The 22,027-nt window shown below is 38.1% G+C and overlaps 1 protein-coding gene across 1 annotated transcript in view; it reads left to right on the plus strand.

The window, feature by feature from the left end:
- Positions 1-22,027, plus strand: part of CERS3 (ceramide synthase 3) — a gene marked incomplete at its 3' end in the record, with an annotated part of 111,922 nt that overhangs the window by 19,052 nt on the left and 70,843 nt on the right. Inside the window, exons 3-4 of the mRNA XM_082649175.1 lie at positions 11,092-11,209; positions 17,072-17,190. Coding sequence (XP_082505301.1) covers positions 11,092-11,209; positions 17,072-17,190 — 237 coding nt within the window. The remainder of the gene's footprint in view (positions 1-11,091; positions 11,210-17,071; positions 17,191-22,027) is intronic.

Raw genomic sequence — 22,027 nt, forward strand, 5'->3', positions numbered from 1 at the left:
CAAATTGTGAAATTTTTTTTTCTAGTTCTGTGAAAAATGCCAGTGGTAGTTTGATAGGAATTGCATTGAATCTGTAGATTGCTTTGGGTAGTAGAGTCATTTTCACAATGTTGATTCTTCCAATCGAAGAACATGGTATATCTCTCCATTTATTTGTATCATCTTTAATTTCTTTCATCAGTGTCTTATAATTTTCTGCATATAGGTCTTTGGTCTCCTTAGGTAGGTTTATTCCTAGATATTTTATTCTTTTTGTTGCAATGGTAAATGGGAGTGTTTTCTTGATTTCACTTTCAGATTTTTCATCATTAGTGTATAGGAATGCGAGAGATTTCTGTGCATTAATTTTGTATCCTGCTACTTTACCAAATTCATTGCTTAGCTCTAGTAGTTTTCTGGTAGCATCTTTAGGATTCTCTATGTATAGTATCATGTCATCTGCAAAAAGTGACAGCTTTACTTCTTCTTTTCGAATTTGGATTCCTTTTCTTTCCTTTTCTTCTCTGATTGCTGTGGCTAAAACTTCCAAAACTATGTTGAATAAGAGTGGTGAGAGTGGGCAACCTTGTCTTCTTCCTGATCTTAGTGGAAATGCTTTCACTTTTTCACCACCGAGGACGATTTTGGCTGTGGGTTTGTCATATATGGCCTTTATTATGTTGAGGAAAGTTCCCTCTATGCCTACTTTCTGCAGGGTTTTTTTTAATCATAAATGGGTATTGAATTTTCTCAGAAGCTTTCTCTGTATCTATTGAGATGACCATATGGTTTTTGTCCTTCAATTTGTTAATATGGTGTATCACGTTGATTGATTTGCATATATTGAAGAATCCTTGCATTCCAGGAATAAACCCCACTTGATCATGGTGTATGATCCTTTTAATGTGCTGTTGGATTCTGTTCGCTAGTATTTTGTTGAGGATTTTTGCATCTATGTTTATCAGTGATATTGGGCTGTAGTTTTCTTTCTTTGTGACATCCTTGTCTGGTTTTGGTATCAAGGTGATGGTGGCTTCGTAGAATGAGTTTGGGAGTGTTCCTCCCTCTGCTATATTTTGGAAGAGTTTGAGAAGGATAGGTGTTAGCTCTTCTCTAAATGTTTGATAGAATTTGCCTGTAAAGCCATCTGGTCCTGGGCTTTTGTGTGTTGGAAGATTTTTAATCACAGTTTCAATTTCAGTGCTTGTGATCGGTCTGTTCATATTTTCTATTTCTTCCTGATTTAGTCTTGGCAGGTTGTGCTTTTCTAAGAATTTGTTCATTTCTTCCAGGTTGTCCATTTTATTGGCATAGAGTTGCTTGTAGTAATCTCTCATGATCTTTTGTATTTCTGCAGTGTCAGTTGTTACTTCTCCTTTTTCATTTCTAATTCTATTGATTTGAGTCTTCTCCCTTTTTTTCTTGATGAGTCTGGCTAATGGTTTATCCATTTTGTTTATCTTCTCAAAGAACCAGCTTTTAGTTTTATGGATCTTTGCTATAGTTTCCTTCATTTATTTTTCATTTATTTCTGATCTGATTTTTATGATTTCTTTCCTTCTGCTAACTTTGGGTTTTTTTTTTTCTTCTTTCTCTAATTGCTTTAGGTGCAAGATTAGGTTTTTTATTCGAGATGTTTCCTGTTTCTTAAAGTAGGATTGTATTACTATAAACTTCCCTCTTAGAACTGCTTTTGCTGCATCCCATAGGTTTTGGGTCGTCGTGTCTCCATTGTCATTTGTTTGTAGGTATTTTTTTATTTCCTCTTTGATTTCTTCGGTGATCGCTTCGTTATTAAGTACTGTATTGTTTAGCCTCCATGGGTTTGTATTTTTTACAGATGTTTTCCTGTAATTGATATCTAGTCTCATAGCATTTTGGTCGGAAAAGATACTTGATACAATTTCAATTTTCTTAAATTTACCAAGGCTTGATTTGTGACCCAAGATATGATCTATCCTGGAGAATGTTCCATGAGCACTTGAGAAAAGTGTGCATTCTGTTGTTTTTGGATGGAATGTCCTATAGATATCAATTAAGTCCATATTGTTTAATGTATCATTTAAAGCTTGTGTTTCCTTATTTATTTTCATTTTGGATGATCTGTCCATTGGTGAAAGTGGGGTGTTAAAGTCCCCTACTATGAATGTGTTACTGTTGATTTCCCCATTAATGGCTGTTAGTATTTGCCTTATGTATTGAGGTGCTCCTATGTTGGGTGCATAAATATTTACAATTGTTATATCTTCTTCTTGGATCAATCCCTTGATCATTATGTAGTGTCCTTCTTTGTTTCTTGTAATAGTCTTTATTTTAAAGTCTATTTTGTCTGATATGAGAATTGCTACTCCAGCTTTCTTTTGGTTTCCATTTGCATGGAATATCTTTTTCCATCCCCTCACTTTCAGTCTGTATGTGTCTCTAGGTCTGAAGTGGGTCTCTTGTAGACAGCATATATATGGGTCTTGTTTTTGTATCCATTCAGCCAATCTGTGTCTTTTGGTGGGAGCATTTAATCCATTTACATTTAAGGTAATTATCAATATGTATGTTCCTATTCCCATTTTCTTAATTGTTTTGGGTTCGTTATTGTAGGTCGTTTCCTTCTCTTGTGTTTCTTGCCTAGAGAAGGTCCTTTAGCATTTGCTGTAAAGCTGGTTTGGTGGTGCTGAACTCTCTCAGCTTTTGCTTGTCTGTAAAGGTTTTAATTTCTCCATCAAATCTGGATGAGATCCTTGCTGGGTAGAGTAATCTTGGTTTTGGGTTTTTCTCCTTCATCACTTTAAATATATCCTGCCAGTCCCTTCTAGCTTGCAGAGTTTCTGCTGAAAGATCAGCTGTTAACCTTATGGGGATTCCTTTGTGTGTTATTTGTTGTTTTTCCCTTGCTGCTTTTAATATGTTTTCTTTCTATTTAATTTTTGACAGTTTGATTAATATGTATCTTGGCGTGTTTCTCCTTGGATTTATCCTGTATGGGACTCTCTGTGCTTCCTGGACTTGATTAACTATTTCCTTTCCCAGATTAGGGAAGTTTTCAACTATAATCTCTTCAAATATTTTCTCAGTCCCTTTCTTTTTCTCTTCCTCTTCTGGAACCCCTATAATTCGAATGTTGGTGCATTTAAGGTTGTCCCAGAGGTCTCTGAGACTGTCCTTAGTTCTTTTCATTCTTTTTTCTTTATTCTGCTCTGCAGTAGTTATTTCCACTATTTTATCTTCCAGGTCACTTATCCGTTCTTCTGCCTCAGTTGTTCTGCTATTGATCCCTTCTAGAGTATTTATTTTATTTATTTATTTATTTATTTTTCTGCAGTACATGGGCCTTTCACTGCTGTGGCCTCTCCCTTTGCGGAGCACAGGCTCCAGACGCGCAGGCTCAGCAGCCATGGCTCACAGGCCCAGCCAGTCCGTGGCATGTGGGATCGTCCCAGACTGGGGCACGAACCCGCGCCCCCTGCATCGGCAGGCGGACTCCCAACCACTGTGCCACCAGGGAAGCCCGATCTAGAGTGTTTTTAATTTCATTTATTGTGTTGTTCATCGTTGCTTGTATCTTTAGTTCTTCTAGATCCTTGTTAAATGTTTCTTGCATTTTCTCTATTCTATTTCCAAGATTTTGGATCATCTTTACTATCATTATTCTGAATTCTTTTTCATGTAGACTGCCTATTTCCTCTTCATTTGTTAGGTCTGCTGGGTTTTTATCTTGCTCCTTCATCTGCTGAGTGTTTTTCTGTCTTCTCATTTTGCTTATCTTACTGTGTTTGGGGTCTCCTTTTCGCACGCTGCAGGTTCATAGTTCCCGTTGTTTTCGGTGTCTGTCCCCAGTGGCTAAAGGTGGTTCAGTGGGCTGTGTAGGCTTCCTGGTGGAGGGGACTAGTGCCTGTATTCTGGTGGATGAGGCTGGATCTTGTCTTTCTGGTGGGCAGGTCCACCTCTGGTGGTATGTTTTGGGGTGTCTGTGGACTTATTATGATTTTAGGCAGCCTCTCTGCTAATGGGTGGGGTTGTGTTCCTGTCTTGCTAGTTGTTTGGCATAGGGTGTCCAGCACTGTAGCTTGGTGGTCGTTGAGTGAAGCTGGGTGCTGGTGTTGAGATGGAGATCTCTGGGAGATTTTTATGTGGAGCTGGGAGGTCTCTTGTGGACCAGTGTCCTGAAGTTGGCTCTCCCACCTCAGAGGCACAGCACTGACTCCTGGCTGCAGCACCAAGAGCGTTTCATCCACATGGCTCTCTTCTCTTCGAACCTGCTAGGCACTGGTTTGGCCCAGACCTGCTGGGATCAGACGAGACCACATAATTTGTGCCGTACCTGCCAAGGAGCAAGTCTTCTTTAAATTAATGCTTTGACTGTAGATATGATCCTCATATCCACAAATATGCTATGGATATGTATTTTTATCCATTGTCTATACTTATCCACACTTTATCTCTCACATGATTCCCTAGAGGGGAATGTTATACTTCGTTTGGCTTTGAGATTGGTTGTAACCCCTTACTGAATAAATCTTCTTTTCTTAATCCTGCTTTGCTTTTTTATTTTTGCTAATTTCTTCATTTCTAATATTTGAGGAGATAACATTGAGTGAGTGTGATTGAGAACCCTGCCATATTAAACCATTTTGTATTTGCGTTATTCTACTAGTAAAGACAGTGAGTGTTTTCTCCAATAAAAATTTTTAACTAGTAGGTTAGATAAATGACCCAATTCTGTTATTTATCCAAAATCCTGTCATATATGTTTTTTGAGTCTTTGTTAGTTTTAAGATCATCTAAGTTTTTGTTTTATTTGGAACTTTTATGCAGAGGGGGAGTTAATCATATTCCTTGAACCACAGCATGTCTTTGGTCTGTATTAGATCTCTTTTGATTGATTGACTGATTTCAATTAACTTTTTCATTAACTACCTTTTATCCTCATTTCCTAGTCCTGTTGCCATTCTTGCTGTAGGTATTTGATGGCTTTTTGTTTGTATAACCCAGTCAAACATGAGAATGAACATAAAGTACATGTATTGTTAGTTGACATAAATGGTATAGTAAGAAGACCTTCTTCCATATCTTCTTTTTTTTTTAATATAGCACTGTGCTTTATGATCTATCCACATTGCTCTGTGTACATATGGTGCATAATAAGTTTGTTTTTTATGTCTCTGAAATGTATAGGTCATTTTCAGGAGAACTTAGGCCATCTGGAAGTTGGATTGGCTTATATATTTTATCAGAGTATTTTAGGAAAATTTTTTTATTTTTATTTTTTTATTTTTGGCCATGCAGTGTGGCATGTGGGATCTTAGTTCCCTTATCAGGGATTGAACCCATGCCCCATGCATTGGGAATGTGGAGTCTCAACCACTGGACCGCCAGGGAAGTCCCTAGGAAAATTGTTATTCAACTCCGTGGTTATAAACAATGAATTTAAGGGTTAAATGATCATTCATAACTAAAATTTCCAGCATTTAATTAAACACAGAAACTTCTAAGTAAGTACTAGAATAGCCTGACCCGGCAGATAATGGAGCCTTTGTTAGAAATGAAGGAAGAATAGGGACATATCATGCTTTTAAAAAATCATCTTTACTGAGGTATGATTTACATACAAGAAAGTTCATCCAAAATTTGACACATTTTGACAAAAGTAAACAGTCATGTAACTATCACCACGATTATGATATAGGAGATTTCCATTGGCTGAAAACACCCCTGTACCCTATTCAGTTAATCCTCTTCCTACTTACTATCTCCTCACAATCACTAAAATGCTTTCTGTCAGTATAATTTTGCCTTTTCTAAGATCTCCTATAGATGGAATCATATAGATTATAGTCTTTTGTGTCTGATTTCTTTCACTTAGCATAATGCTTTTGAGATTTTTTTCATGTCATTATATGTATCAATGATTCCTTGTCATTTCTGAGTAGTCTCAACATATTGATATATTGCAATTTATTATCCTTTAATTAGTTGATGGAAATTTGGATTCTTTACAGTTTTTGGCTATAATGAATAAAACTTCTCTGAATATTTGAATAGAAGAATTTGGGCATATGCTTTTATTTCTCTTGTTAAATTGCTAAAATGTTCTTCAAAAGACATTGTTAATGTATGTGTATCTATACAATAGATTATTTGGCAATAAAAAGGACTGAACTCCAAATGCGTCCAAATACCTTGATGTATCTCAAAAACATTAAACTCAATGAAAGAAGCCAGGCACAAGCAACCACATATTGTATGATTCCATTATGTTAAATATCCACAAAAGGTACAGCTATAAAGACAGGAAGTAGATTAGTGACTGCCTGTGGCATGATTAACAGGAAAGAGGGACTAACGTAAATATGTATGAGGTATTATAGTGGGATGATGAAAATGTTCTAAAGCTGACTCATGGTGATAATGTACAGTTTGGTAAATTTAATAAAAAAGAAAAAAATCACTGAGTAGTATACTTGAAAATGGTGAATTATACGATATGTAAAAATGCATTAATTGTTATTTTTAAAAGATGTCAGTAAAATTAAAAGATAAGACAGACTAGGAGAAAATGTGAACAAAACATATATCTGATGAGGGACTTAAATTCAGAATATATAACTCAATAATATATTAAATTCAGAATATGTAACTCAATAATAAATAACTTGATTTTTTTTAATGGGCAGAATATTTGAGCAGAAACCTCACCAAAGGAGATATACAAATAGCAAGTAAACACATAAAGAGATGTTCAACATCATTAGTCATTAGCAAAATGCAAATTAAAACCACTACACACTGAAAGTTAACAAAAATGTCAGAGTAAGGGCCTCTGAAAATTTTCTCCTTCCTAAAATCAGAAAACTAGCAAAAACTGTCAAGATCAACTTTTCAAAATTTAGAATTAGTCAAAGACTTGCAGCAATCTGGAGAGTGTTATTTAAGAAAAATAGCTGACTGTTGGAAAGAACAGCAAGCTTTGTGGCATTTTAACTTGCCCTATTTCTGTCCTTACCTTTCTTCCTCTGTGATAGTCTTGAAAAACCAACAGCCCACAATTTCAGTGGAAACCAGCAGCCTGGCAGCCGTTGAAGGAAGCAGAACAGAGTTGGAGCTCCTTCAAAGCATCATTCCCAAAAAGCTGTCATTATCTGACCTGTCTAGTGGTTCCCTGGAAGGGCATTACTCACAAGCTGTCTTTGTTTGCCTTTTTCCTTGGGGAGAAGAAGGGTGCTTGTCTAAAACAATTAAATGCAATCGATTAACTTTGGAACTGCCTGAGGTAATGGATAGCAGTTGGGGCAAACAATAAACTAACAGCTTTTCTTTTTAAAGGATAAGCTGGGAAATGATATGTCCATAGGGGGTTTTGAAAAGCTCTGACTTATTCTTGGAAATTAGAAGACCACTTGAATTTGTAGAGCTTTGGGCATGCCCAGGGCCATCCACATGCTCAGGTAAGACCTTAGTAGACCTTAAGTTCTCACCTCTGGATGACCTTGAGGCTCTGTGCAAACAGGAAGTGAAGGCTAAGGCAGAGTTGCCCACTATCTTAGTGTTGAAGGTGTGCCCTGAAACATACACAGAGCCCCTTAGTAAACACTGGAAGACTTATTGGTTCCAGGCATTTAAGGAAATATCTGTCTAATCATTAGGAGACCACTAAGCTAACCTAATAGATACTTTAGTGCCCACACATGACAAAGAATACAGACTTTACAGATCAGTTCAAAAATGTAAACAAACAAATGGACAACAACAAACTCTGAGTATGGGGATAATCTGATTTCCAGAGTTGTCACATTATATTATTAAACTTGTCCACTTTTCAACAAAAAATTATAAGACATGCAAAGAAACAAGAAAGTATGGCCCATACACAGGAAAAAAACAGCAATCAATAGAGTGTCCCTTACAAAGCCTAGATGTTGGACTTCTCATTAGACAAGACTTTAAGTCAGCTATTTTAAATATGTTCAGAGAACTAAAGAAAACCATGCTTAAAAACTAAGGAAAGAATGAGAACAATGTCTCACTAAATTAAGAATATCAATAAAGAGATAAAAATTATAAAAAGAAATCAAATAGAAATTGGGACTTGAAAAGTACAATAACTTATATTAAAAATTCACTGGAGGGCCTTAACAGCATATTTGAGCAGGCAAAAGAAAAAGTCAGCAGTCTGAGGAAAAAAAAAAATGTAGAAAAACAAAGAGCCTCAGAGACCTGTGGGACACCATCAAGCACAGCAACATATGCATAACAGGAACTCCAGAAGAGGAGGAGAAAATGAACAGAATTGAAAATATTTGAAGAAATAATTGGCTAAAAATTTCCCAAAATTTGATGACAAACATTAATCTATATATCCAAGAAGCTAAACAAATTCCAAGTAGGATGAACTTAGAGAGATCCATATCTAGATACATCATAAGCAAAATGTTGAAAGACAAAGAAAGAATCTTGAAAGCAGCAAGAAAGGAGCATCTCATCACATAAAAGGGATCCTCAGTAAGATTGAATTGATTTCTCATCAACAACCATAGAAGCCAAAGGCAATGGGAGGACAAATAAAAAGAAAGAAAAAACTGTCAAACAAGCACAACTATCCTTCAAAATGAAAGAGAAATTAAGACATTCCCAGATAAACAAAACCTGGAAGAATTTGTTGCTAAGCAGACCTACCCTATGAGAAATAATAAAGGGAGTCCTACAGGCTGAAATTAGAGGACACAGACATTAACTTGAATCCACATGAAGAAATAAAGAACACCAGTAAAGTTACCTACATAAGAAATAAAAAGAAAATATAAATGCATTTTTTGCTTGTAACATGTTTTTCTCCTATCTGATTTATAAGGCAACTGCATAAAATAGTAATCATAAATGTATGTTGATGTGAACACAATTTATAAATATATAATTTATATGACAGTAACAGCACAGAGAGGAGAGATCATGGAATTTTTGTATAGTGCTGAAATTATTTGGCTATTAATCTGAGCTAGGAGGTTATAAATTAAGATGTTAATTGTAATCCCTAGATGAACCACTAAGAAGGTAATTTTTAAAAACAGTAAAAGAAAAATTTAAAAAGTACGCCAGAATATCTATTTAACACAGAACAAGATAGTAATAGAAGATATGAGAAACAAAAAGGCATAAGCTATACAGAAAATAAATAGCAAAATGGCAGATATAAATCCTGTCTTATCAGTAATTAAATGTAATTTACATTAAATGTAAATGAATTAAATACTCCAACTAAAAGGCATAGATAGGAGGACTTGATAGATATATATGATCCAACTATATGGCTTCTACAAGAGAAACACTTTAGGTTCAAAGAAATAAATAGGTTGAAAGTAAAAGGATGAGAAAATATATACCATGCAAGCAGTAACCAAAAGAGAGCTGGAGTGGCTATACTAATACCAGACAATTTAACAGCCTTTAAATTGTTATTAGAGACAAAGGACATTTTATACTATAACAGGGTAAATCTATCAAGAAGATATAACATTTATAAATATATATGTAACTGGCAACATAGTCCCAAAAACGTGAAGCAAAAACAAACAGAATTGAAGGGAGAAATCGACAATTCAACAATAACAGTTGTAGACTTCAGTACCCCATTTTCAATAATGGATAGAACAACTAGGCAGAAAATCAACAAGAAAATAGAAGACTTGATTAACATTATAAACAAACTAGACCTAACAGACATCTGTAGAGCACACCACCAATAATAGCAGAATACACATTCTTCTCGTGTGCACAAGGAACATTCTCCAGAATAGATCACGTGTAAACCATAAAACAAATCTCAATACATGTGAGAGGATTGAAATCGTACAAAGCATGTTTTCTGATCACAATGGAGTGAAATTAGAAGTCCATAACAGAAGGAAATTGAGAAATAAGCAAATATGTGGAAATTAAACAGCATACTTCTAAATAACCAATGGGTCAAAGGAGAAATCACACGGTAAATTAGCAAATAGTTTGAGATGAGTGAAAAAGAAAGCACCATACGAAAACTTATGAGATTCAGCAAAAGCAGTGCTTAGAGGGACATTCATAGCTGTAAACACCTATATTTAAAAAGAAGAAAGATCTCAAATCAATACCTTCTACCTTAAAAAACAAGGGGAAAAAGCAAACTAAATTTATAATAAGCAGAAGTTAGGAAATAAAAACTAGAATGTAAAAATCAATAAAAACCACCACACATGCAATAGAATTGCAATAGAATTTAAAATTGCAATAGAATTTAAAATTAAAAAGACTGGCAATATCATCTACTGGCAGAGATATGGAATAAATGGAACTCTGGCACCTTATTGATGGGAATGTAAAATAGTGCAGACACTTTGGAAAACATTGGGCCAGTTTCTTATAAAGTTAAACGTATACTTGCCATACAACCCATCAATCCCTTTCCTAGATATTTACCCAAGAGTCATGCCATTTTTCATAAGTTAGAACTTCAAATAGGGACATAATAATTTCTTGAAGATAGTATCACCAAAGAAAACCATAATAACAAAACTATTATTTATTTTAATCCCTGGTAGTCTTAAAAATGAAACTCTAAGTAAAATGGCTTATCTCAGTTCCTGGATCTTGTATATAAATATATTTGGGTTTACATAAAATGGATTTTAGAACTGTGCAAGTACAGTTGACCCTTGAACAACAAGGGTTTGAACTGCAGGCTCCACGTATAAGCAGAATTTTTACAATAGTAAGTACTACAGTACTAGATCTAGTACTGTACAACTAGTTGGTTGAATCCATGGATGTGGAACCTCAGATATGGAGGAACCACTTACACGGGGGCTGACTATAAGCTATACAAGGAGGATTTTCAACTGTGCTGCTGAGGGTTGACACCCCTAACCCCCATGTTGTTAAAGAGTCAACTATATTTTATTTTTTTAAGTTATTGCGTGTATAAAAGTTCTCAAATTTTGCTCTCTTTGAGTTTCTGTAAGGCAGATACTGGCTTTAGATAGCCCAATGACTGATCTTTCATTTGGAATCTAAAATTACAGCTTGAGTTTTCTGGTGACATTGTGAATTCATTCTCAGATTTTGAACTTACTTTTGTTCATATTTTTGTAGGTTTATTGCTTCACCTCTAGCAAAAACAATTGGCATTAAAGAGGAAGTTCGAAAGAAGATTATACCAAATACTGTTTTAGAGAATTTTTTCAAACATTCCACAAGGAAACCATCTCAAGTAAGTACAGATTCTTCGTTTTTGGATTTTAAAATCTCCTTTCTTAATGTTTCAATCATCTGTGGTTTACCTTATCTGTGCAAAAAAATCTGTTTCAGTTGAGCAGCAAATGACTTGAATCATTTGATTTTTTTTTCTTTATTGATAAGTTATACAGCATTCTGAGCATAATATAAAATGACAAATAAATATTATAATATAAAACTACAAACATTGCTAGTGTTGAATGCTAACAATCAATGCCATAATTTGGGTGTACATGTCAAAATTTAATTTTTAATGGTAGCATATATACAAATATACTAATGAAAAAAGATCATTGTTAAGGCAGAGTTGCCCATATCTGACACTTTTGATAATTGTGACACCATCAATATACACTACACACACTATGAAAGTGTCTATTGGGTGGCTTTCCTGAGCAGGACACTTTACTTTATCCAAGGCCTCGAAATACTCAGAAATATACTGTGCCCCTACCCACTCCCCAGAGATAGAACAGTTAGGAGAGTCACAAATCTCTTCTCAATATGAGATGTACTTGATGAAATGTTATGGTGCACTGCATGTTTACGCCACAGAAAATGGCTTTAACCTAAAAGTTATATTTAAAAATAATAGTGTCTAAGCAAGTCTAGTTATACCCCCATATTTAAATGAGAGATGAAATAAAAACTTCTCCAAAAGTGGCACACCCTCTATGATGAATACAGACATCTCTCACCAGTAATTTAAAAGTCAAAAGTATGTGCTAACACAATTTTAGGATAGATAGATTTTTAAGGTCCTGAACTTGTCTGCTGAATTCACTTGCTTTTCCTATGAGCCTTTCTATCACTGGTCTGGTGGGCTCCCTGCACAAAGAAGCCACGTTGAGGTCTGACCACATAGCACCAGGCATCATGTTCAGAGTTGTTCACAGCTAGCCAGCACTGTCTCTAACTTGTTCTGCCCTCAACTTCTGCATGTGCCTTTTTTTCTAAAATGAGGACAGTCTGACAAGCCATCTCCACGTGTTCTTTATTTCCTTGTGCTCTAAAAGACTGCAGTCATTCATCTAAATACTGTTGTTACCACTGGTGATAATAATGCCTAAACATCATTTCATGTTTTTCAGACAGGAAATTATTTAGCTGTGTTTATGAAAAGTTAGGACTCTTTCAGAGAGTCCTTATTATCCTTCTCTGTTTCTCTCTGAGAATAACTAACCTTGGTAATACCTTGCAATAAAACATGAAGAACAGTGGTAGCTATCAGTTACTTGCTGTGCTTGCTGTACAGCTTTTTAGGATATTTTAAAATATGTAGAAAATTTGGCTCTTATCAAGTTTCTCTGCTATGGAGAGAAATTAGCCATGTGACAGTTAAAGAAAGACTAAGAAAAGCTGAAAGAGATTTAGAGATTAGGTCATCTTTCCTCTTTATGATCAAGATGAGGAAACTAAGGTCAACAGAGGAAATGACCTGTCCTAGGTCATGCAGCTAATCAGTGGCTAAATCCCCAGCTGGACCCTGGCCCATGGCTCCCTGTCGAGTGCTGTTTCTACTATGCCCAAGTGATGTCTTTATCTGTGAATAGAATGTTAAAAATATATTTCAGAGTCTGGAGCTGTGTGTGTAAGTATTTGTTCTAACTCAATTGACAGTACACCATGGCTTAGTGTAGATATAATTTGGACATTTGCATCAAGTAAAAGAAATGTTATATATCAACTTCAAGTGTTAGAAAGCTTCCTCTACTAAACCATGAAGATGAAGGGACATAATTAAAACACCTAATTTATATTGCTCATAGATTACAAAATCAAGGCAGTATTTGTATAACAGATCAAGATGACAAGTTGGCCAGTAAAATGCCCATAGAATAAAAGTACTAGAACTTCGGAAGATAGAAGAATATAGTAGAGGAATGCAAAGCACCTGCCTTAAGAGTGATTTCAGATGTGGAAACAAAATAATATCACAATACCTCCACACATTAACTTGGCCAGTGTCATACAGATAGCATTTTTGCTTAATTTATAGCTGAAGTAAGACAAGTTGCTGGGAGGACTAAAAAAAAATTTTGTGCTGATTCAAGGGATGGGTGGGTATTCCGAACCTGTAATCTCAAGGCACTGCAGTGGTAATACAGGTACCTAACACCTGACTTTATTAAAAGAAACTGCGGACACAAATCTGAGGATGCTTCTTCAGCTGCAATAGACTGTACCAATAAAAACAAAAACATTTCAGTATATACAGTATCAATTCTGGACTGGTTAGCACAGAAGGGTATAACATGGTAGTAATGAGGTCCAAAATGCTGTACACATGAACCTCCATTGGGAGTTGTTTTGTTTTGTTTTTTTCATTTTAAAAAATTTTTTAGCTGCGCCATGCGGCACGTGGGATCTTAGTTCCCTGAACAGGGATCAAACCCACACCCCCTGCATTGGAAGCGTGGAGTCCCTGGACTGCCAGGGAAGCCTCTCTATTGAGAGTTTTGATCTGCGATTTCGCACACTTCTTTTGTGACTGTGTATGTGCAGCTATGTGTCCACTGTTTTTATATGTGCGTGTTTCGCTCTGTGTGTATCTCAATGACAACTTCAAGATGTACTGAGAGAGAACCATGATAACATACCAATATCTCTGGCCAGCAGATCAATTTTCCTGCTGTTGGTAAAATGAAGGAACAGCAGAACTTATTAACTAGCCCATTTCCTCAGAAAAATCATGTTGAGAACTGCTGCAGAACAAATGAGTGTGTAGTTCTGTAAGATGTCTAAAGAAAATGTGGTGCCATAAGGCTGACATAAAGCAGGTATTGTGGTCCACGGGGCATTGCAGTTTGCTAGCTTGTCTCAACCACAGATTCAAACATTTTTAGGGCAAACAGCTCTCTAGTCCAGTTTATTTTATGGGTGAGAGTCAAAGAATTCGAGTGGCTCCTCCACAGTCCCAGAGGGTTGGTTTTTGCATCAAGTAGCCAGGCCTCATAGCCCCATTTGGTGCTCTTCCTTCAGGCCACACTACTTCTCCCTGAGGTTCTGCTTGAGAGCCTTTCCCTTCTACAGACACACACTCTATCGTGTCAGGCTAAAAACATGGATTGTGAGAAAAGACTGTGTGTGGAGGTGAGCAAATTAACCACTCTGAGCCTCAGTTTCCCCTTCTGTGAGCTGAGCATGTTAACAGCACTTACCTCACAGGACTCTCAATTCAGAGATTGAATTGAGTACTTAGAATAGTGCCCAGCACACACTCAGGGTCAGCTGTTGTTATTTGTAGTCTGTGTCTATCATATAGACTTCTCCAGGAGCGTTCTCAAATATGTCTTCCCAACTTAAATTATCCCAAGAGAATGTCATTTGTTTCCTATTTATGCTTGTTTGTATTTCCATAACATCTTACACAATTTTCTGTACATAGTAGGTGTTCAGTAAAATGCTTGTTTCGTGTATCATTAACAAAATACTACTAAAGACTTTTGTTTGCAAGATGATTTCTATCCCAATAAAATTGTAGGTCTATGAGGCCAGTATCGCCAAGACTTTCAACCAGATTCATCTGTGCTCCAAATCAGAAAAAAAAATGCTTCAGATCATGTTTGATCACTGTCTTCTAGAAGCATTTATTCAGCAGGTATCTGTAGAAATGATGGGATAATAAAATTGGATTGTTCTCAGATCTGGGAAAATTCCAGTGTGAGGACAGGGACTTTGCTCACTGCTGAACACCGTCTCCACCTCTGCTCACTCCTGGCACTTCATTCTTTACACCTGCAAGAGGGAGACTTCAAAATGCAAACATTCTGTAACCTACAGATAAATTCCAGGCAAGGCCCTCCTTGCTGTGGCCTTAGCCACATCTTTCCTCCTCACCTCTCTGTATGTTTCCACCCTGCAAGGCCTCTATCTGTCCCTCAAGTGCCCCCAACTCCCCCATGTTCTCATCTCCAGACAACCTTACATGCTGCCAGGACACTCCTTCTTCATCCTCTCCTTCTTGGGGCATTTTTCAGGGTTCAGCATAAGTGTAACTTCCAGGAACTGCCTATGTAAAGTTAGGTCCCATGGTACCGTTATCCTCCCCTATCTCAGCACTCATGATATTTTATTAGAATCCTTTGTTGCATTTTCTGACTTCCTCACCAGACAGACTTTACCCTGTGAAGGGGAGGCCCATACTGGTCTTTTTCATTTAGATCTCCAATAGAAAGCAGAATGCCTGCAGAAAGTAGACACCAATAAATAGTTGCCAATTCAGTCTTGTCAAAAACAAACCAAAACAACAACAACAAAAAACAACAGGTGAACCCTTGGCCTACAAAATAATAGGTATTAGAGAGGATAATTTACAAGGAAACAGAGTATAATGTGGGCTATATCTTGGTTTTGTTCTGTTTTGCTTTCTTTCTCTAGATTAAGTAATAGGCTAGCAGTTCAGTAGGTATGTAGTTGCAATTAGTCCTTTGCCTGTCTTCAGCACGAGAGCTTCTTTAGGAATTTTATCTACTGTTGTCCTGTGCGCCTGAACAATTATGTAAACTATACACAATAACATAGCAGAAGCTCCACGACTGATCACAGACAGCTGGGTGTGCAGCCAACTGGCCCATGGTCAGGCTTTGTTTGACCTTCACCAATCTTGGTCCATGATTGGTTTAAATTTACTTTAAACTTAAACATTTAAATTTAAGCATTAAATTTTAAAGTAAATTCAACATAAAAAAAAAAAAACCTAGCGATTTCACATCAGATTTCTGGGACTGCACTTTCACTCTGGGAGCCATCAGTCAGAGCTGGGTCGCCACTGTCCCTTTGGGATGGGCCATGTGCTTTCCTGTTGGCTGCATCCATATGGCTCCTGCTTATTTCCTCAAAACTGAGGCTGAGGGACAATTTTATTTTTCTCCTACTAAAGTTAGGAGTAAGCTGAAATATTTCTTGTACTCAACATAGGAAAACGAAAGATAAAGAAGACTGATGTCTCAAAAAATATTACAGAGCTTATTTCCTTGTGGAAGTGGAAAGTACTGTAGGTTTAACATATAAAGCATGTCTGTGTTGAAAGAATAAAACTTAAAATCCCACCATGAAGCAGACCTGGTCCTCTCAATCATTTTGGGTTCTTGTTTGGCCCTGGGAGAACTTCAAATCTGTGACCTTTGAGCTAATCCATCATCCATATTATTTTCAATTTTAAATCATAACCTACAACTTCTGCCTTCCAGAGGAGAAGCAATCGTCATTATTATAGTCAGCAATCCTTAATCATTTTTTACAATTTGAATTATTTCAGATTAGTTTGAAATAGGCTGTACATCTGATTAAATGTGAAACTTTTGGATCTGGTAGAAAGATTGTGTGAAATAACAGAAAAGACAGGAGCCTAAGTTCTTGTTTTCACTTTGCTACTGGTTTTAGGTCTTGGACAAGTTGTTAAAACCCTTGGAGTTCCATTTTTTTCATAAGAAAGAATGAAGAGATTGGGTTTGATTGACATCTTAAACTACACTACTCTACCTGGAACCTAGGAGGCCCTAAATAAAATTGGCTGAATGAGTGAGCCACATATTAACTTGAATATATGGGTTGCTACCAACTTACAGAGAATTGGTCTTTCTTAACAACTCAGAGTTCTGGGAACTAACATTCTCTCTGTTTTGAGGTGTGTGTGTGTGTGTGTGTGTGTGTGTGTGTGTGTGTGTGTGTGATTCCATGAGCAAAAGAGGTAAATGCACTGGCTCAAGGTCTAATGCAGACCTCTCTCCTCTCCAGTGCACAAGCACTTGTAACCCAATCTCACTGTCTTTTGACTGCCTGCCACCCTGACTCTACTCTTAAGCACTCATTCATTTGTTTCATCTCCTTTCAGACTGATATTTATGGACTGGCAAAAAAGTGTAACTTGACAGAGCGCCAGGTTGAAAGATGGTTTAGGAGTCGGCGGAATCAAGATAGGCCTTGCAGGATGAAGAAATTCCAAGAAGCTTGGTAAGAAGGACAGTTAAAGCTTTTGAAATGGTACAGTTTTATATGGAGCAGAATAGTCATCTCAGAAGGAATCCTTAGGATGCAGCAGAAGAAGGGTTTGAACCCTCTCTGTCACTTACCAATCAGGAATTTGATGCTAGTCACTCATCCACCTCTTGTGCTTCACTTTCCTTCTCTATGAAACAAGGTAAGCTATGAACTCTCTTAGTTGAACAGGAGATGTTATGTACTTATCTTTAAAGTCCAGAAAAATCATAAAAATGCCTTAACCTGGTGTTTATCTTTTCTAGGGTATCAGTTGGCCCTAGCTCATCTGACTATCGCCTGTTTCTAATCACATTACTCTATCACATTATAAGAGCAGAGAATGTCTGAGAGGGTGCTGTCCTCCTCTCTCAACACTGATGGAGAGGACTTCTTTCTGTCTCACTTGGCTCTTACTCCACCCCTGCCTATGGACTGGGCAGCCAGTTCCTCTGGGTTTCTGCCTGGTTTAGTAGGGGGTCAGGATGAGCTGGGCAACACATAGGGTTTTTGCAGAGCTGACTGCTTCAAATACGTTCTGAGTGCAGTGAGACTGTACCACACTTATTTTTGGCTTCATTACAACTCTGTTTTTTTTTTTTTTTCTCTTTGCAGAGTATTATAGTATCGATACTTTAGGTTACTCCCTTGGTGGCAAAAACTGACACCTGTGCCAAAAAGAGGGTCTAGGTCATTGCTCTTACTTTGTTCCTCTTCTTTACATCCAGACAATGCCTGTTAGTTGGGAAATTTTTTTTTTTTTTTTTTGCAGTACGCGGGCCTCTCACTGCTGTGGCCTCTCCCACTGCAGAGCACAGGCTCCGGACGCGCAGGCTCAGCGGCCATGGCTCACGGGCCTAGACGCTCCGCGGCATGTGGGATCTTCCCGGACCAGGGCACGAACCCATGTCCCCTGCATCAGCAGGCGGACTCTCAACCACTGTGCCACCAGGAAAGCCCAGTTGGGAAATTTTGATGCCACATTCTCATGCCAATAGCATTCCTTCTTTTTGCCTGTTTCTTAAGGTCCTCACATTGCCTAGTGACTTTCACCAGATGTTTTTGTTTTGATGGTAAAATGGATAGGGAGCTGGCATAAGACTCTCAAATAAAGAAACCAAGCCTGTGGAAGGCTAAACTTTAATGACTTTAAACTACCTATGCATTGCCGAGTACAGCCATCCTGCTGTGAAACTGGTGATGTTTAGAGGCACAGACCAAGTCTTCATGGTGTCTCGAGACTTTTTTCCTCATCAGCAGGCTTCCATTGCCTTTCCCACAGTGGCTAGAGGTATATGACCTGGTTTGTTTTCCGACTGCTTCTCTCTGAGTTTTAGCTCTTGAGAGATTGGTTAATATTGTGTTTCTGCTATGTCAGCTTGGCCCAAGTGAATCTCTCTGGACCGTCACTACAAAACACTACAAACTGGAGCTGTTTTCACATTACATCTTCCTGTTTTTCTGCTATCATTCATTTATTCTTTCTTTCTTTCTATCAAATGATTCTTATCTTAAATAAAGTCCCCAGGCAGGGACTAACTCTCAGCCTCTGAGCTGAATCATACTGCAGTGAAATTCTGGGAATTTCTTATACATTATAGTGCCTTCCAGTTTATAAATAATCTTGGATTGATCCTCCTAGCAACAGTGTGAGGCAGTCAGGGAAAGTGGGGCCCTGTTTGAGAAATGAGAAACTGCACATCATGTAGTTTAAGGAACTTGCTCAAGGTCGCCGGGCTGTTGGGCGCCTGTTGCCTTTAGGCCTTCTGACTCCTTTTCTGATACTCTTTCTGCTCACTGTACTGCCCCTGCCACCTAATGCTGACCTCTCAGAAGCAGGGAACCCTATATGTCAAGTAACTGGGTGAGAAGGACCCAACATTTGGAATCTGGTGGTCAGTGAGTCTGCTAGAAGTCAGCCACAGAGTTCAGGCTAGAGAAGGGAATTTCAAGTTGCTATTATCAATCAGTCAGGCAATGCAGAGGGTTGTGTGGACCATCTTCTTGGTATGTGGCACTATCCTAGATCATATGGACTCGTAGATATTAAGAGGGAAGTAAAAGTGGAAGGTATGGTCACTGGCCTAAAGCAGCTAATCAGGGATATGAGACTATCACTTATGAAACCACAACATCTGTTGTTGTTCCATTCCCAATGGCACATGGGCCTGTATACCTGTGGTCTACAGTCATGTTCAGATGTGATCTGGGCATTCAGAGGAGGTGGTGTCAGCAGAGTTGGATACATTAGACAAAGGCTTTCTAGAGGTCAGGCATAAGCTGGACCTTGAGGGGAGGGATGGGTCAGATTTCCATAAGAAAAGAAAGCATGGGGGCTTCCCTGGTGGCGCAGTGGTTGCGGGTCTGCCTGCCAGTGCAGGGGACACGGGTTCAAGCCTTCGTCTGGGAGGATCCCACATGCCGCAGAGCAGCTGGGCCCATGCGCCACAGCTACTGAGCCTGCGCTCTGGAGTCCGCAAGCCACAACTACTGAGCCCATGCGCCACAGCTACTGAAGCCTGCGCACCTGGGGCCCGTGCTCCACAACAGGGGAAGCCACCGCAATGAGGAGCCTGCGCACCGCAATGAGGAGTAGCCCCCGCTTGCCGCAGCTAGGGAGAGCCCGCATGCAGCAATGAAGACCCAACGCAGCAAAAATAAATAAAATAAAATAAGTTAATTTTAAAAAAAAAAGAAAGCATGATTTGAGGGCAGCATGTTTTAAGTAAAGCAAAGGCAGGAAGCAGTACAATGTATTCAGGAGACAGGAGTGAACCCACAATTTTATAATTTAACTTTTACATTATTCTTTAGCAATGTCACAAATATCAGGGAATTGTTAAAAGTTATTATGGATCAAATAAATAGACTAAAGCAAAGTACCAAGCTCTTTAATTGTATAGGGACTGCACTTTATTCCCTAGCTATGGGATGTGCTACAGGAATCATAGCAAGAGATACCTAGCCCAAGGCATTTTGGAAATCTCAGGAAACTTATTCTCCAACACAGAACTCTTACAAATTACTCTCCAACAGGCAGACACTTCTCCATATCAGGATGGATTAGTCTCTGAACATCTTAAGTTCAATGTATTATTTCCATGGTTACTTTATTTAAGGATGACCCCTAAGCCCTGTTTCACAGAATTCAGGATTTTAATCCATAGCGACTCCTTTATTTTTAAATCAAATTCCATATTAGCAGATCACTTTTCTTTTTAAAATAAGCATTTCCATTTAGCAATGAAAAGTTTAATAAAAACAGAGTAATTTCCAAGTATCTGTTGTATATAGGCAGTGGCGCCCCCCGGTGGTGGAGAGAGGCGCTCTCCTCCCGCTGGGTGGACTGCCGCTTGCCCAGCTGGCCCTCGGGCAGGTCCACTGCCTGCTTCATCCAGTTCCCCCACCGTTGAGCCCCATGTCCGTCCTGTCAGCGTCTCTCATGTCGCCCGAGTTCACTCCATCCAGATCCTCCCTGATCTCACCTGGCAGTCTCGTCTTTCAACATCACCATGTGAGTCTAACCAATTAATTTCTGGTTTTTTTTCCAAGAGTTTTTTTTTTTTTTCCCCCTTACAATTATGTTTGTGTCAGCCATTCCTGGGGAAAAAAAAAAAAGGACATTTTACTGCCTTAGGTTCATTTGAAGCAAGGAAGATAGCATTGACAAGAACATCATCATTCAGCTCATGGTTAGTGAAGTGCAGCAGCTCCCAAGTTTTTGATTTCAGGACCCCTTTGTTCTCTTAAAAACTATTACGGAAAGAAGTTATACAGATTGCCAGCAAACACATGAAAGGATGCTCAACGTCACTAATCATTAGAGAAATGCAAATCAAAACTACAATGAGGTTATCACCTCACACCAGTCAAAATGGCCATCATCACAAAATCTACAAACAATAAATGCTGGAGAGGGTATGGAGAAAAGGGAACCCTCTTGCACTGTTGTTGGGAATGTAAATTGATACAGCCACTATGGAGAACAGGATGGAGGTTCCTTAAAAAACTAAAAAAAGAACTACCATATGACCCAGCAATCCCACTACTGGGCATATACCCTGAGAAAACCATAATTCAAAAAGAGTCATGTACCACAATGTTCATTGCAGCTCTATTTACAATATCCAGGACATGGAAGCAACCTAAGTGTCCATTGACAGATGAATGGATAAAGATGATGTGACACATATATGCAATGGAATATTACTCAGCCATGAAAAGAAATGAAATTGAGTTATTTGTAGTGAGGTGGAAGGACCTAGAGCCTGTCATACAGAGTGAAGTAAGTCAGAAAGAGAAAAACAAATACTGTATGCTAACACATATATATGGAATCTAAAAAAAAAAAATTGTTTCTGCAGAACCTAGGGGTAGGACAGGAATAAAGATGCAGATGTAGAGAATGAACTTGAGGATATGGGGAGGGGGAAGGGTAAGTTGGGACAGAGTGAGAGAGTGGCATGGACATATATACACTACCAAGTGTAAAATAGATAGCTAGTGGGAAGCAGCCGCATAGCACAGGGAGATCAGCTCGGTGCTTTGTGACCACCTAGAGGGGTGGGATAGGGAGGTTGGGAGGGAGACGCAAGAGGGATGAGATACGGGGATATAAGTATATGTATAGCTGATTCACTTTGTTATACAGCAGAAACTAACACACCATTGTAAAGCAATTATACTCCAATAAAGATGTTTAAAAAAAAATACAGGATGCCCAGGTGAAGTTGAATTTCAGATAAATAACAATTTTTTTAGTATAGGCAGGTGCCAATATTCATTGTTTATCTGAAAAATTAAAATTTAACTG

Source organism: Grampus griseus, assembly GCF_964374135.1.
Source record: "Grampus griseus genome assembly, chromosome: 2".
NCBI lineage: Eukaryota > Metazoa > Chordata > Mammalia > Artiodactyla > Delphinidae > Grampus > Grampus griseus.